Source organism: Pongo abelii, chromosome 8 (assembly GCF_028885655.2).
Source record: "Pongo abelii isolate AG06213 chromosome 8, NHGRI_mPonAbe1-v2.0_pri, whole genome shotgun sequence".
Classification (NCBI taxonomy): domain Eukaryota; kingdom Metazoa; phylum Chordata; class Mammalia; order Primates; family Hominidae; genus Pongo; species Pongo abelii.
In genome coordinates, this window is record NC_071993.2 from 66,319,224 (window position 1) to 66,337,355 (window position 18,132).

General features: G+C 41.8%; 1 protein-coding gene across 1 annotated transcript in view; it reads left to right on the forward strand.

Moving 5' to 3' along the window:
- Window positions 1-1,198: 1,198 nt before the first annotated feature.
- The window catches only part of KCNMA1 (potassium calcium-activated channel subfamily M alpha 1), an 838,033-nt gene continuing 821,099 nt past the window's right edge, over window positions 1,199-18,132 (forward strand). Inside the window, exon 1 of the mRNA XM_063727600.1 lies at window positions 1,199-1,291. Coding sequence (XP_063583670.1) covers window positions 1,229-1,291 — 63 coding nt within the window. The 5' untranslated portion in view covers window positions 1,199-1,228. The remainder of the gene's footprint in view (window positions 1,292-18,132) is intronic.

An 18,132-nucleotide genomic window follows, 5' to 3' on the forward strand; every position in this document is an offset into this window, starting at 1 on the left:
AACTTTCACTTTGTGCGCCTTTGCCTTGACTTGTTTCCCAACTAGAGAATAGGTTCTGTGTGGTTGGTGTTGTGCCCAAAGTCTTTGTCTCCCTCACACCCCTCGCCCAGGGCAGGAGATGCAGCTGCGCGCCTCCGTGATCTGGGCTGGAGGAGAGGGAGAGGAGCGCGTCAGTTCCGCTCCCCGCCAGGCGGTGGCGCCAGTGTGCAGGCCAGGCCGGGCTCAGCGTGGCTGTCGCGGCTCGGCAGCTGCCGCCCAGGCTCCTCAGGACCCCACCTGGAGAAGCACTCGTTCTAGGCGTTACCTGTGGGGACAGGGGGCAAGGGGAGAGGCCCAGGGGAGTGGCGAGGCCGTAGCAAAGTATGTGGGCGTTCGTGGGCCCCGCGGTTCGGGCTCCTGCTTTCTGGGGACAGCCAGCGTGGCCCTGAAGTCCGCCGCCCTTCAGGGCGCGCCCCTCAGAGCCCAGGGGTGCCCGCGCCCGCTCCGGTCCCTCCGCCTTCTGCGGAAGGAAAACCAGGCCCTGGCTCGCTGGGACGGGTCCTTTCGGGGACTGCGGCTGCTTCCCTGTTCGTAGACTCAGCAGCCAGTGATGTGACTTTAAGGCCCCCTCGAGCTCTGCCTTCTTAAAAAATAAAACGTAGACCTCTCCTTAGCCGTGTGGGTTATGTGAGAGCAGCCTGATTTGGTGCTACTATTCATTCATTAGTTCATTCACTTATTTGGGATCGAGAGCATGGTATGCCAGGCACCTTAGCAGGGCAGAAGACAGAGCGAGAACCCGGCAGACACTGCCACTGCTCCTGTGGGATCTGAGGTTTAGTAGGGGACACAAGGAATTGAGCACATGGCACGGAAAGTGCCCTTAAACCAGCCCAGGAAGATCAAGGCGAGCTTTCTGGGGGAAGAGGCACCTAAGCTGATGACTGAAGGCGAGAAAGAGTTGACAGGGCTTAAAAAGGGGGGTGGGGGTGGGATTGAACATGAGGCCTCAGAGACTCCTTGTTTTTTTCAGGGGGCGTGGGGAGCTGGCTCTGTGCTCTCCCATTTTTGTCACTGAGTGCAGAGACCCATGACCTGGGTAGGGAGGAAGCTTATTTCCATCTGTCTCTGTGCAAGGCATGTCCTGCACAGGATTAGGACTCTGATGAAATCGAATTTTCTTTCTCCCCAGGAAAACGATGTCTGTATGAGTCTCCCTGGTTTTGCCCACAACTGCAGGGTCCTATGGATGCCCAGTGGAGCCCACGGTGAGAACCTGAGGGTGAGGCTGAAGAGACCATGCTCCCCTGTGGTAAGTACCTGCCTTCCTGAACCGCCCTTCCCACCTGCTGCCCCGGGGACTCTGCCGGCCTGTGTGTCTACACAGGCTGTGGGGAGGGAGGTGCGGGGGGTGGGCTCTGCCCTGGCTTCTCGCCTTGCTTCCATCTAGTGTGGCTCTGCGGGGCGAGCCTGCTTCCCTTAGGATACCCTTCTGGTTTTGGTGGCAAGAGGCAAGTGTCATTCTTGGCCCACAACAGCACGCCAGGATGCCTGGTGAAACACAATGGGTTTTCCCAGCAGGGTGGGGTGAGCTGTGCCTGGCTAGGCTGGCCTGCCTGCTTTCTTCATTTGGAGTCTCTGAATGACGGGTTCCTGGCACCCATATCTTGGGGCCACTGGGGGACGGGGCTTGCTGCCTTTCCCCTGCTGTTTGGTGAAGGGCCGAGACTGCCAGTGTTCCCTGCCAGGCCAGTACTCCTCCTCTGGTGGCCTCCCCGGACCAGAGGAGCGTGGGAGGCAGTGTCCTGGAGGAGAAAGGGCTTGGGGGTTGGGAGCAAAAGGCTGAGGGACTGGCCTTTTTGGGCTCTTTACCCACAGCAGGGTTTTTACAAAGTCCTGCAGGCTAAGGTGTGAACCTTGGTTTCCTATTATAAAACAAAGATACCCATGCCTATGGTGACTTGGGCGTAGTATGAAGCTATGAGATACAAGGACACTGACAGTAATGATAACCAGGGCTGCTGCTTATCAATTTTTGCTAAGCCAGCTCCTGTGCATGGTCTTTACATTTGTAAATCGTGCACGGGGCATAGATGTGAGCTGTCTACATACTGAAGAGCACAGTGTTACTGAGAGTTGGGTGGTGATGAATGCTGTCCTGGGCTCCCTAGACCTGGGTGAGCCCAACAGCAACCCCAGGCCTCCTGTGCAACCTAGACAAGTCCACCTCCTCTCTGGTGCTCATGCTTTATCATGGAGGAGTTTGGCCCAGATGACCCATGACGGTCCATCCTGTGAAGTGGCCTTGGGAGTGTCACCATCAGGAATCTGCCAGGGATGCTGAAGGTAGGGGACAAGGAGACCAAGGTGCTGGTTATTGATGACAGGTGAGGATGGGAACCTGGTGGAACCAAGATCTGACCCTCGAAGGGCCTCCAAATCCATGGTTCCTCATTGGTAATTATTCTCAGCCCTAAGAAGACGGTGTCCCTTGCTGGAGGTGATTCAGAATCATCATGACAGTGGGGCATGGAGGCTTTGTCATCCCAGCACTTTGGGAGACCAAGGTGGGAGGATCGCTTGAACCTAGGAGTCAGAGACCAGTCTGGACAACATCATGAGACTCATATTTCTACAAAAAATTTAAAAATTAGCCAGATGTGGTGGTGTGTGCCTGTACTCTCAGCTATCAGGAGGCTGAGACAGGAGGATCCTTTGAGCCCAGGAGTTTAAGGTTGCAGCGAGCTATGATCATACCACTGTACTCCGGCTTGGGCAACAGAACGAGATCTTATCTCTAAAAAAATAAAAACAATAATAAAAGCAAAAAAGACAGGGAAAACAGAATCACTGAGACTTTTTGGTAAATGAGACTTCCCTGTTGGGAGTCAAGCTGCCCTAGGGAGTCAGCCTTAGGCATCAGAAGCAATAAAGGTAAAAATCAGGCCCAAGCTCCATGAAAGGCCCGGAAAGACCCGTAAATCCGATCAACAAGCTGTATTAAACACCTTGCCTGTTCAAACTTAGGTCTGGTAACCATTTACTGGGTTTGCAATGTTATTATTAAAGTTCAAAAAAATGCCAGTGCCATCCCCATTGCCTCCACAATTTATACTTTTCTTTGCAATATTTTCCATCTGCCTCCATTCTCTCTGACCCAAGACAAGTAAAAATAAGAGCCACCGTTTAATGAACATGTATAATATGGTTTGGCTGTGTCCCTACCCAAACGTCTTCTTGAATTGTAATCCCCATAATCCCTGCGTGTCTAGGGGGAGACCTGGTGGGAGGTGATTGGATCATGGGGGCCGTTTCCCCCATGCTGTTGTAGTGATAGAGTGAGTTCTCATGAGATCTGATGGTTTTATTTATTTTTATTTTTTATTTATTTTTTCCTCTTTTTTTTTAGTAAGTTGTATTTTTCTTTTCTTTTTATTATTATTATTATTGTACTTTAAGTTTTAGGGTACATGTGCACAATGTGCAGGTTAGTTACATACGTATACATGTGCCATGCTGGTGTGCTGCCCCCATAACTCGCCATTTAGCATTAGGTATATCTCCTAATGCTATCCCTCGCCCCTCCCCCCACCCCACAACAGTCCCCAGAGTGTGATGTTCCCCTTCCTGTGTCCATGTGTTCTCATTGTTCAATTCCCATCTATGAGTGAGAACATGTGGTGTTTGTTTTTTTGTCCTTGCGATAGTTTACTGAGAATGATGATTTCCAATTTCATCCATGTCCCTACAAAGGACATGAACTCATCATTTTTTATGGCTGCATAGTATTCCATGGTGTATATGTGCCACATTTTCTTAATCCAGTCTATCATTGTTGGACATTTGAGTTGGTTCCGTCTTTGCTATTGTGAATAGTGCCGCAATAAACATACGTGTGCATGTGTCTTTATAGCAGCATGATTTATAGTCCTTCGGGTATATACCCAGTAGTGGGATGGCTGGGTCAAATGGCATTTCTAGTTCTAGAGAGATCTGATGGTTTTATAAGGGACTCTTCCACCTACTCCTCACTCTTCTCTCTCCTGCCGCCATGTGAAGAAGGACCTTGCTTCCCCTTTGCCTTCCACCATGATTGTAAGTTTCCTGCGGCCTCCCCAGCCACGTGGAACTATGAGTCAGTTAAGCCTCTTTCCTTTATAAATTACTCGGTCTCCAGTATTTCTTTATAGCAGTGTGAAAATGGACTAATACAATGTATTGTGTGCCAGGCCGTGTGTTAAGTGCTTTATGTGCATTATTTAATTTAAGATTTCTGTGAGGTAGCATCATTATAATCACTTCCTTTTTATTTATTTTTTAATGAATTTTTGATTGTTGATTTTTGTTGGTATATAGCAAGTCTATATATTTATGGGCTGCATGAGATATTTTGATACAGGCATGAAATGAATACTAATCACAGCATGGAGAATGGGGTATTTATTACCTCAAGCATTTATCTTTTGTGTTACAATCCAATTATAATCTTTTAGTTACTTTTAAATGTATTAAATTATTTTTGACTATAGCCACCATGTTGTGCTAGCAAATACTATGTCTTATTCACTCTAATAATATTTTTGGGTCTATTAACCATCCCCACTTCCCCCCACTCCCCCACTACCCTTCCCAGCCTCTGGTAACTATCCTTATGCTCTCTGTGTCCATGAGTTTCATTGTTTTAATTTTTAGCTCCCACACATAAGTAAGGACATATGTTTGTCTTTCTGTGCCTGGCTTATTTCACTTAACATAACGACCTTCAGTTCCATCCATGTTGTTGCAGATAATAGGATCTCATTCTTTTTTTGTAGCTGAATGGTACTCCATTGTGTATCTGTACATTTTCTTTATCCATTCATCTGTTGATGAACAACAGATGAATTTTGACTATTTCCAAATTTTCACTATTGTAAACAGTGCTGCAATAAACATGAGAGTGCAGATATACTGATCTTTGATATACTGATATCCTTTCTTTTGGGTAAATACCTAGGAGTGGGATTGCTGGATCATATGGTAGGTCTATTTTTGTTTTTTGAGAAACCTCCAGACTGTTCTCCATAGTGGTTGTACTAATTTACATTCCCACCAACAGTGGATAAGGGTTCTCTTTTCTCCACATCCTCGCCAGCATTTGTTATTGCCTGTCTTTTGGATAAAAGCCATTTTAACTAGTGTGAGATGATATTTCATTATAGTTTTCATTTGCATTTCTCTGATGATCAATGATGTTGAGCACCTTTTCATATGCCTGTTTGCCATTTGTATGTCTTCTTTTGAAAAATGTCTATTCAGATCTTTTGCCCATTTTCAAATTGGATTATTTTATTTTATTTTTTCCTATAAAGTTGTTTGAGCTCCTTATATATTGTGGTTAGTAATCTCTTATCAGATGGGTAGTTTGAAAATATTTTCTCCCATTTTGTGGGTTGTCTCTTCACTTTCTTGATTGTTTCCTTTGCTGCTCAGAATCTTTTTAACTTGATGTGATCCCATTTGTCCATTTTTGCTTTGGTTGCCTGTGCTTGTGGGGTATTGCTCAAGAAATCTTTGTCCATTACAATGTCCAGGAGAGTTTCCCCAATGTCTTCCTTTAGTAGTTTCATAGTTTGAGGTCATAGATTTAAGTCTTTAATCCATTTTGTTTCGCTTTTGTATATGATGAGACTTAGAGGTCTAGTTTCATTCTTCTGCATATGGATATCCACCTTTCCCAGCACTATTTATTGAAGAGACTGCCCTTTCCCCAATGTATATTCTTGGCACTTTTGTCAAAAATGAGTTCACTGTAGATATGTGAATTTATTTCTGGGTTCTCTATTCTGTTCCACTGGTTTATGTGTCTGTTTTGATGCCAGTACCATGCCGTTTTGGTTACTATAGCTCTGTAGTAAAATTTGAAGTCAGATAATGTGATTCCTCCAGTTTTGTTCTTTTTGCTTGGGATAGCTTTGATTGTTCTGGCTCTTTTGTGGTTCCATGTAAGTTTTAAGATTGTTTTTCTATTTCTGTGAAGAATGTCATTGGTGTTTTGATAGGGATTGCATTGCATCTGTAGACTACTTTGGGTAGTATGAACATTTTAGTAATATTGACTCTTCCAATCCATGAACGTAGAATATTTTTCCACTTTTTTGTGTCCTCTTCAATTTCTTTAATCAGTGTTTTATAGTTTTCACTGTATAGATCTTTTATTTCTTTGGTTAATTATTTGTCGCTATTGTAAATGGGATGATTTTCTTAACTTCCTTTTCAGATTTTTTGCTGTTGGCGTATAGAAATGCTATTGATTTTTGTATGTTGATTTTGTATCCTGCAACTTTACTGAATTTGCTTATCAGTTGTAATAGTATTTTGGTGGAGTCTTTAGATTTTTCTGACTATAAGATCATGTCATCTGCAAACAATGATAATTTGACTTCTTCTTTTCCAATTTGGATGCCTGTTTTTTCTTTCTCTTGTCTGATTGCTCTAGCTAAGACTTCCAGTACTACGTTGAGTAACAGTGGTGAAAGTGGGCATCCTTGTCTTGTTCCAGATCTTAGAGGAAAGGCTTTCAGTTTCTCCTCATTTGTTATCATCCCCTCCTCTTTAGAGATGAGGAATCTGGTATACAGAGAACATAAGTAGCTTGTCTGAGGTTACGTTGTTAGGTTACATCCAGAGCCTGATTCAAAAACAGGTCTGTTAGACTCCACTGAATTGTGTTCCACAGAGTAAGGAGATATTTTTTGGTTTTTTATTGTCCCTTGTATTGATCTGATGTGGCTAGGATTGTTCACCTGACTTACATTGACCATACTGTTCTCCCCAAAAAGCTGGCCGGTTTGTGTTTTGTTCCTCCTGTCCTTGTGCCTAATAAACTTTGGGAAACCTAAGTGTCCCCAAGAAAGTTGCAGGCAAGTCAACTGCTGTGGCCTCCACTTTTGGCTCAGGGTCAGCTGCTCTCAGTCATAGCAGGACTCAGCCCACCTACAGGCAGTGACATCAAAACATTGGGGTGGAAGAGGCTCTGAGGTCAATAGATGGAAATGGAAATGTTTCTTCCTTTTGGCATTTATTTTCTGGGCGGCAGGCCTTAGGGAGGAATTGTGGGAGGTGAAGGATTCATTATTTCTAGCATCAGACTGGTTTAGTGGGCTTCTTTGCCACTTCTTCAGTCCAGTGGTGATTGCCCTGTGCCAGGTCAGACAAGAAGGAGGCCCAAGGATATCCAGGGAGCAGCTGTTCCCAATGTCATGGTGACAACACCTTTTCTTTTTTTATTTTTATGTTTTTATTTTATTATTTTTTTTGACATGAAGTCTGGCTCTTGTTCCCCAGGCTGGAGTGCAATGGCGCGACCTCGGCTCACTGCAACCTCCGCCTCCCAGGTTTAAGTGATTCTCCTGCCTCAGCCTCCTGAGTAGCTGAGATTACAGGCGCCCGCCACCATGCCCGGCTAATTTTTGTATTTTTAGTAGAGACGGGGTTTCACCATGTTGGCCAGGCTGGTCTGGAACTCAGGTGATCCACCTGCCTCAGCCTCCCAAAGTGCTGGGATTACAGGTGTGAGCCACTGCGCCCGGCTGACAACACCCTTTCTTTTGGGGATCCTTCCTGTCTTGCCCACTGCCCCCCTGCCAACAATAATCTCACTTCCCTGTCTTCTAGGAAAGGAGCAATAACTCAGTAATAATAAAGAATAAGTGACTATCAATGTTGAGTAGCTCCCTGCTCCCAAGGGGTGGTGAGAGGTGAGACAGGAGCTGCATCTCAATTGTAAAGTTGAAGGAATTACCATTACTTCTGGAACTTCAAATGTCAGTGAGTGGCTTGGGGAAAGGATATCCTAGGTTGGGTGCTGATGCTGCTAGTAGTCACAAAGTATTCTCGACTTTTTTTTTTTTTTTTTTTAGCTTTTAGGTTTAATTTACAAATGCCAACCTTCAGGCCCATATTCAATGGGTTCTCACCAGACTCACTCCCAGTCTCCTTGGTCTGTGCACTCTGAAAAGAGCTCATTAGGTTCCTCCAGGTGTCTCCCTGTTAGCAGGTGGAATCCCCATAAAAATCCAACTGTTAGGTGCTTGGTTTTGAGTGCCACTAGCCTGATAAGCCCAAGATCCCCTGGTATGATTTCGGGAGGCCATGGGCACCACCCTTTTAATGTCATCCCCAAAGCTTTGACTACATCCCAGGGTGGCTTTAGACTGATGTAACAAAATACCATAGACTGAGTGGCTTATAAACAACATAAATTTATTCCTCACCGTTCTGGAGGTTGAGAAGTCTGAGTTCAAGGCACCGGCAGATCTGGTGTCTGGTGAGGACCTGCTTCCTGGTTCATAGATGGCACCTTCTGGCTGTGTCCTCACATAGTGGAAGGGGCAAGAGGTCTTTCTGGGGTCTCTTTTATATGGGCACTAATCCCATTTGGAAAGACTCCACCTTCATGACCTAACCACCTACCAAAGGCCTCATTGCCACATACCACCACATTAGGGATTAGTTTCAGCATATGGATTTGGGGAGGATACAAACATTCAGACCATGGTGCATCTGTAGTGTGGACAACTCCTTTTCAGTCATCAGAACACCTTCTGCTTGCCTATCCTTGCAGGCATTATGGCCCAATGAGAAGGAAACTGAACTCAGACCAAGGAAACTTGGGTTTGAGTCCCATCCTTGTCACCATTTTTCTATCACGTGATGTGGAGCATTCAACATCCTGGCTCTCAATTTCCTCAGCTATTATAACTCTTGACCACTTTGAGAGGTTTTTTGTCAGGATCAAATAAGATAATATAAATAAAAGTAATTTTACATAATTTTAAGCTGAATAGTGATTAGGATGCTTGCAGCAAACAGGCAAAATAAAACAAAACCAAGACTGGCTGTCTTAGTCTGTTTTACACTGCTATAACAGAATACCTGAGACTGGATAATTTATTTATTTATTTATTTATTATTTTTTAAAATTTTTATTTATTTATTTTTATTGTACTTTAAGTTTTAGGGTACATGTGCACAATGTGCAGGTTAGTTACATACGTATGCATGTGCCATGTTGGTGTGCTGCACCCATTAACTCGTCATTTAGCATTAGGTGTATCTCCTAATGCTATCCCTCCCCCCTCCCCCCACCCCACAACAGTCCCCAGAGTGTGATGTTCCCCTTCCTGTGTCCATGTGTTCTCATTGTTCAGTTCCCATCTATGAGTGAGAACATGCGGTGTTTGGTTTTTTGTCCTTGCGATAGTTTACTGAGAAGGATGATTTTCAATTTCATTCATGTCCCTACAAAGGACATGAACTCATCATTTTTTATGGCTGCATAGTATTCCATGGTGTATATGTGCCACATTTTCTTAATCCAGAGACTGGATAATTTATAATGAACAGAAATTTATTGGCTCATAGTTCTGAAGGCTGGGAAGTCCAAGATCAAGGTGCTGGCATCTGACGAGGACCTTCTTGCTGTGTGACCACATGGCAGAAGGTGGGAGGACAAAGAGAGGGCAAGAGAGAAACACAAAAGGGACCAAATATGCCCTGTCATAAGGACATTAATGCCACCCATGAGGGCAGAGCCCTCACAGCCTAATCGCCTCTCAAAGGCCTCCCCTCTTAATACTGTTATAATTAAATTTCAACATGCATTTTCGGGGACATTCAAACCATAGCACTGGCTTAAATAATAAAGGAGATTTATTGGGTCCTATAAATGAAAAGTCCACAGACTGGACACATTGACACCATGGTTTCTCTGTGTGTCTCTCAACTCTGTCCTTCTCCTGGTGCTGGCTTCATCCTGAGGCTTGAGCTGTGGTGGCTTCAGGATTCATAGGTTCTCACAACAACCCCGGTAAGAGAGACTCTTGAGAAGGAGGAGCAGTTTCTCCAAAGCATCCACCAAACCTACCCTTGTATCTCATGGGCCCGAATTGGGTCATATATCTGTTGTGCTCTCTGAAGAGACTCCCAGTAAATGGGACTTCTAAATTTTGATATATAAAACAAAAGAAGAAAATATGACCTCTACTTCTAATACTGTTGGAGGCTATAACCTAGTTATACAATGGAAATTAAGGTCCATAGAGATTAAGATATATGCCTAAATTATATTGCAGAGTGGAATTTAAACTCAGGTTGTTGACTGCAAAGTCTCTTTTTCCAGTTTGCCTCTTTTTAACATATGAGAATATCTGTAATGTTTTTGTAAGAATGACCATGTTCAAACCCATGTTGTTTAAAGGTAAAGAAAAAAAGAATGACCATGTCTATCAAAAAATTCAATGTAGAAAAATTCAGAGAAGTAAGTAAAAGTAAACTGAGATCTCCTATCTGATGATAAACCACAAATACATTGGTAAACATCCTTCCAAATGTAACACTGCATAAAATCACATGTAAGTGTACAACTTAATAAAAATGGAGTCATACTCTACGTGACTAAGACTGCAAATTGCCTGCCAAGTGTATATTCTCATCTTCTCCTGTGGTAACAGGGCTCTTGGCCACATGCCCAGTAGAAAAGTTCTTTTCTAGGCTCCCTGACAGATAGGAGTGGGACGTGGCTTAGTAGGAGTCCTGGTAAAAGCTATTGTGTCCCTTCTCTGGGATCCCCAGACATGACATGATGGCTGAAGCTCCAGTAGCCACAATGTAGCCTTGAGGGGTAGAAGCCACCTTCTAAGGATGGCAGAATAGAAGGACTGAAGGATCCTGAGCCTCTGATAGTTTTAAGGAGCTGTCACACGAGCATAACCTATCTCCAACTTCTTTTATGTCAGAGAATAAACCATTAGTCTGTTTCAGCCATTAGGCTTTAAAAACTATGTACCTTATGCACATTTTAAAGTCGAAATCTAAAATTCTTAATAAGTTTAAATAGTTGCAAATAATGTAATTCTGACTTACTGAAACTGTTAACTTCTAAAACTGTCACATCATTCTTTAAAGTGCATTCAGAGGAGGCCAGGCGCAGTGGTTCATGCCTGTAATCCCAGCACTTTGTGAGGCTGAGGCGGAGGATTGCTTGAGCTCAGGAGTTCGAGACTAGCCTGGACAACATGGGCAACCCTGTCTCTACCAAAAAATACAAAAATTAGCTGGGTGTGGCAGCTCACGCCTGTAGTCCCAGCTACTCAGGAGGCTGAGATGGGAGGATCGCTTGAGCCCAGGAGCTCGAGGCTGCAGTGAGCCCTGATTGCACCACTGCACTCCAGCGTAGGTGACAGAGCGAGACCCTGTCTCAAAAAACAAAGTGTATTCAAAGAAATATAAATTTTATAATAATCTGATATTCACTATCATCTACTTAAAAATACATGAATAAGGCCGGGCGCAGTGGCTCACGCCTGTGATCCCAGCACTTTGGGAGGCCGAGGCGGGTAGATCATGAGGTCAAGAGATTGAGACCATCCTGGCCAACATGGTGAAACCTCATCTCTACTAAAAATACAAAAAGTAGTTGGGCATGGTGGTGCACGCCTGTAGTCCCAGGTACTCAGGAGGCTGAGGCAGGAGAATCGCTTGAACCTGGGAGGCAGAGGTTACAGTGAGCCAAGATCGTGCCACTGCACTCCAGCCTGGGTGACAGAGCAAGATGCTGTCTCAAAAAAACAAAAACAAACAAACAACACAAAAAACAAAACCATGAACAAAACCTCCTTTAACGGTTTAATTTTAGATCATTCATTTTTCTGCTTGAACTCTTATTTTCATTTTGTGTATCTTATAGGAATTCAACCTAACATACTTTTATGCTTGAAAATCTTTTATAGATTACATTTGCCAATGTTTCTACAATAAAATTCCATACACGGGAATACATACATTAAAATCCTTTCTCATTTCATGTGACCATACATCTCTGAGGATTAAAATTTTGTCCTGAATTAAGCTACATTACAATTTTAATGAATATACAATTGAGAAAAAAAGTATTTTAAAATTTTATAAATAATAAACATAAACATAAATAAATTGAGAAATGCATTTCTTAATAAGATGGAGTATTTTTTTTCAACTAATTGGTTTGTTCATTCATGGTTGAATATTACATACTGCTGGAATGAAACACGATTCAGCTAGTCTTCCTATTAATTGTTTTTGTAGATGTTAGCACTCAGAAACCTTGTTCATGTAAATAAGTAAATAAAAATGGAAGATGTTTTATTATAGCACTGTCATGATTCTTTGAACTTTTTATGAATTACATGTTAAAATTGCATAATGATATATCATCAAAACCATTTTTAATATTCTATTAGCTAATAGTTTGATTAAGCCTTCCTTTAATTTTCTTGAAAGCAAGGAATTAGAAATCATTGGCTTCATAGGATTTGCAACCCAATCATTAGCGTAATTCACGTTCTCAGTTTCTGGGAATTGTATCAAAAAGGCTATGCACCAAAACCTATCAAATGACTATTAATTACCTTCTCATTCCTTTACACAGGGGCACTTGTTTAAACTGCTATTCACAAAACGTGTTGGGAGATATCCAAACATAAATTTCAATTTACCTTTATCAGCATAATATTTTTGATGGAATGCTTTTGTCTGAGTGCCAGCTTTAAACATATTTTCATCCAAACGTTGGAAAATGTCCACCAAATATCCTAGATGGTAAAGCTAGTTCTTATTGCCAAACCAATTAGTCAAGTCAAGATTATTTATTTTGAAATGTGACACACATTCAGAAAATTGCACTAAGCAAACTTTTACAAGTCAATAAATAATCAAAAGCCAACATCCATGTAACTATCACTCTTTTTATTATTGTTATTATTAATATTATACTTTAAGTTTTAGGGAACATGTGCACAACATGCAGGTTTGTTACATATGTATACATGTGCCGTGTTGGTGTGCTGCACCCATTAACTCGTCATTTAGCATTAGGTATATCTCCTAATGCTATCCCTCCCCACTCCCCCGACCCCACAACAGTCCCCAGTGTGTGATGTTCCCCTTTCTGTGTCCATGTGTTCTCATTGCATGTAACTATCACTCTTTTCTGGCATCCTAGAAAGTGCAGCTCCTCTCCTTTCCCACTCACACCTCCCTCTCTTCCTACTAGAGGATACCACTATCCTGACTTTATGGTAAGCGTGCTTTTCTTCTTTATAATTTTACCATGCATGTACTTATCCCTAAACAATACAGTTAGTTTTTGCTTAATTTTGAATTTTTTATAAATGGAAATCTTACTGTGTGTTTCCTTTTGTGTTGCAACATTGTGTTTGAGAAATTCATACATATACTTACATGTGTTCATTTTCATTTTGCTACAGTTGTCCATTGTATAAAATTAGTACAATAAATTTACCCATTCTGCTATTAATGGGCATTTAGGTTATTTCCAGTTTGGTACTACAATGAATCATGTTGCTATGAATATGCATTTCTGTTCTACCTAGAAGTAGAATTGTTGAATTCTAGAACATGTCTGTCTTCAATTACAGTATACACTGCCAATGTTTTTCAAAGTGGTTGTACCCAAATTGCACTCCTACTCATACGAGAGTGCTTGTTGCTTCACGTCCTCACCCACACTTAGGTTCATCAGCTCAAAGACCACAGATTTGTACCTTCTTTGTAACTCCTGCATATGCCTTTGCATTTTATGTAGCTTCTGGAGGGCACATGGTGGTAGCTCACCATGGTTTTAATTTGCATTTCTCTGATAATGAATGAGACTTAGTTCTTCCTGTGAGTTGCCTGTTAAGACTTTGCCATTTATCTATTGCAATCTTTATTTCTTGCTGTTTTGTAGGAGTTCTTTTTTATATTTTGGATATGATCCCATTAATACATGTATTACAATGTTTTCTCCCACTCTGTGATTTGTCTTTTTACTTTTAAATGGTTGTTTTTGATGAACAAGAACTTCTTTTTTTAATGGGGTCTGAATAACAAGCTTTTCCTCATTGGTAGTTCTTCTTGTGTCCTGATGAAGAAATTTTCCCCTACACTGGGGCTATAAAAGTTTCTCATATTATCTTCTAGAATCTCAATGAACACAATTTTAAGCAATTTTTACTTGCTGTGTTTTTCAATTCTAGAATTCCCATTTTTTTTTTTCCCAAATCTGATGTGTCCTTTTGTATAGTTTCTGGATTTTGCTGACATTGTTTTTTTTTTCCTTTTATCTGCTTATACACAGGAAGCACAGAATTTTTAAAACTTTTAAATTATGAACATTTGTGTATGGGTCTGTGTATTAAATATGCACAGGTGGAAAAAAATAGTATGAATTTCTGTGTATTCACTCTGCTTCAATAATGATCAATATTCTTTAATTCCTTTACAAAATGTATTCCCTACTCCCTCCCCCATTGCTGCTGCTTCTGCTCCCCTCCTTCTCCTCCTTCATCATCATCTTCCTCTTCTTCCTTTTCTTCTTCCTCTTTCATTTCCGCTTCCTTCTTTACTTTAAAGCAATTTAAAGCTTTAAATTTAAATTGTAATTTAAAGCAAATTCAAAGAGCCAGGCATGCTTGTGTGTGCTTGTAGTTCTAGCTACTTGGGAGGCTGAGATGGGAAGATCACTTGAGTCCCGGAGTTTGAATCCACCCTGGGCAACATAGACCCCCATCTCTAAAAATATATATAATTAAAAAAAGCAAACCCAAGATGTTAGCATATTTCTTTAACCAATATGAACTTTAAAAAATATATAACTGGCTGGGTACAGTGGCTCATGCCTGTAATCCCAGAACTTTGGGAGGCTGAGGTGGGCGGATTGTTTGAGGTCAGGAGTTCAAGACCAGCCTGGCCAACATGGTAAAACCGCATCTCTACTAAAAATACAAAAATGAGCTAGTTTGGTGGCATGTGCCTGTAATCCCAGCTACTTGGGAGGCTAAGACAGGAGAATCACTTGAACTCAGGAGGTGGAGGCTGCAGTGAGCCGAGATTGCCCTACTGCACTCCAGCCTGGGTGACAGAGCAAGACTCCATCTCAAAAAAACAAAAAACAAAAAACAACCACCCCCCACACACAAAACGTATATACAAATATACATTTATATATATATAACACCACAAAATCATACTAAGTGATAGTAATACTGATTCCTTAATGTCACCTACTACCTTGTTCACCTTCAATTTTCAGTATTCCCAGATTATCTTTACAACTCTTTAACATTTTAATTTTTTTTCAACCCAGGCTCCAGACAGGGTCTACACATTGTATTTCGTCATGGTGGCACAATTCTCCTTCCACAGTATAGTTGTTTTAAAGTCTGTATATGATAATGCCAGTATTTGGAGCCCCTGTGGGTCTGTTTCTAGTGTTTATTGTTTCTGCTGCTGCTTTTGTTGTTGTTGTTGTTGTTGTTGAGACAGAGTCTTGGTCTGTCACCCAGGCTGAAGTGCAGTGGCACAATCTCGGCTCACTGCTACTTCCGTCTCCTGGGTTCAAGCTATTCTCCTGCCTCAGCCTCCTGAGTAGCTGGGATTACAGGTGCCCACCACCACATCTGGCTAATTTTTGTATTTTTAGTAGACATGGGCTTTCACCATGTTGGCCAGGCTGGTCTCGAACTCCTGACCTCAGGTGATTTGTCTGCCTCGGCCTCCCAAGTTGCTGGGATTACAGGCTAACCCACTGGGCTTGGCCTGTTTCTGCTTCTTTTCTTTCATATTGTCTTGTCTTATGTGGCTGGTTATATTTTATTGTATGCTTGAATTGTATTTGTAAAGTTGTTTTTTAAAAGATAACGTTTAATCTAGGAGGCTGTTTTCTTTTTCTAGAGAGGATTTGTTTTTGCTTCTTCCAGATGTTTGGGGGCACTAGCTATCCTGCATCACCTTATTCCAGATGTAAAGACTGAAATTAGTTAAAGCTGGTTTAGACTGGGTGCGGTGGCTCATGCCTGTAATCCCAGCACTTTGGGAGGCCAAGGCGGCCGGATCATTTGAGGCCAGGAGTTCAAGACCAGCCTGGCCCACATGGTGAAACCCTGTTTCTACTAATAATACAAAAATTAGCTGGGTGTGATGGCATGCACCTGTAGTTCCAGCTTCTCGGGAGGCTGAGGCACGAGAGTCGCTTGAATCTGGCTGTCAGAGGTTGCAGTGAGCCACGATCATACCACTGCCCTTGTGCCTGGGTGACAGCGTGAGACTCTGTCTCAAAGAAAAAGTTTTATGTTGCTTCAGGGACTATTTTATTTCTCTTCTACTCCTAGGTACCACTGCCATGGTGGGCCTTGGTATCCACCTTCTGTCCCTTTTGTCCTGTGAAGTAATAGAAACACTCTTCAGGTCGGGCGCAGTAGCTCATGCCTGTAATCCCAGCACTTTGGGAGGCTGAGGCGGGCGGATCATGAGGTCAGGAGTTCAAGACCAGTCTGGCCAACATGGTGAAACCCCGTCTCTACTAAAAATATAAAAAAAATTAGCCAGGCATGGTGGCGCGTACCTGTAATCCCAGCTACTTGGGAGGCTGAGGCAGGAGAATTGCTTGAACCCAGGAGGTGGAGGTTGCAGTGAGCCGAGATCGCACCACTGCACTCCAGCCTGGGTGACAGAGCGAGACTCTGTCTCAAAAAAAACCCAACCAAACAAACAACAAAGAAGCACTCTTCAGCCTCTTTGCCTCTCATTCTTGCAGTTGGCTCTTCCAGGCAAAATTATCAAACGTCCCCAGGAGAAAAGCAGACCGACCTCTATGGCACCAGTTGCATCTCTGAATTTCTGTCTTGTCCTAGATCTTGGCCAGCTTTTTTGTTTACTTGTTTTTTGTTTCTTACTGTTTTAGTAGTTCTCCTATGGCTTAAAGAGGATATTAAAAATACTGTGTCCCCATTTTCTATTTCAATTAAGCCATCCTTAAGAGATTGGTTAAATATTCTCAATTTGCCATTAGCATCAGATTTAATTTATATTCTAAAATTGAAGTCTAATTTATATACATAAAATACAAAAATCCTAAGTGTATAACTCAATAAATTTCTCCATATTTATACATACGTGTAATCAGTTATTATTATCTCAAGTAGATGTATTAATATAAAATCCCATGCAAACCTCACTTCTGAATTTTAATTCTAAGGAAAAAAGATAAGGTGCCATGAATGTGTCACCAAATGAAATAAGATGCTGCTTCATTCAATATTTTTCACTGACAGGTTTTTTTTCCCCCTTTACTCATGGAGCTTTCCTTCAGAAGCAATGTATTCTTTGACAATACTTAGAGTTTGGAAGAGGTGAGATATCATTAAATAAAAATTGTTATCACTCCTAAACATCACTCTACAATATGTCTGAATTGAAAACATCCCAGTATAGTCCAAAATACCCCATTTCTAACAGCATGCTTCACCCTTAACTGAAATGTGTTTAAGGGAAAAATAATGAGCTATTGGGTAGCAATTAGAGCATTGATTTATGGTACCTTGATTAATGGAGGCTTTGTGATACCAAGATTTTGAATGGTTCCTTTGTTTGACACCCATGAGCAATGCACCATACTATGATTCAAGACAGGCGAGAGATACACTTTTCTTTTGTAAACTAGGAGAAGGACAATTATTAAAGGAGCCATAGGAAAGGAGACATTGGGAAAGAGTAGATGTGGAAGTTTAGTTCTGGAAATGGATTCTCTTAGATCCATTTTGCCTGAATTATTTTGGAAAGTGCTCACAGACCCAAGGACACACATACCCTAATAAAACTATTGTTTGAAGCCACTGGAGTCTACTTCATACACCATCAGCTGAACATGATTCCTAAATGATAAACTATAATCTCTATGTTATAGGATTGTTGTGCAGGTTTAATGAGATAATGTATGTAAGTTCCTTAGCAACCATTACTTGGCATGTAATAAAAATGCAATAATAAGCTACTTATCAATCATCACTTTGATGATCACCAACTGAATGAATACATTCATTCATTCAAATATTTATTACATAAAAGCAATTCTCAAGGTGTTTTATGGTATACTCTGATGGCCTTTATCACTGAACAAGTGTTCAAGAGGGGACTTCTCAGTTTGGAACAAAGAACAGAAGGTGGTGAAACGTGGATTCTTGCCTCAGCTCAACCTTTCGGAGCTGTGACATCTTGGGTTTTGGTTTCATCATCATCTGCCCAAATTTTTCATTGGGTTGGTCAAGAACTTAATAAGAAAGTGAACATGAAATC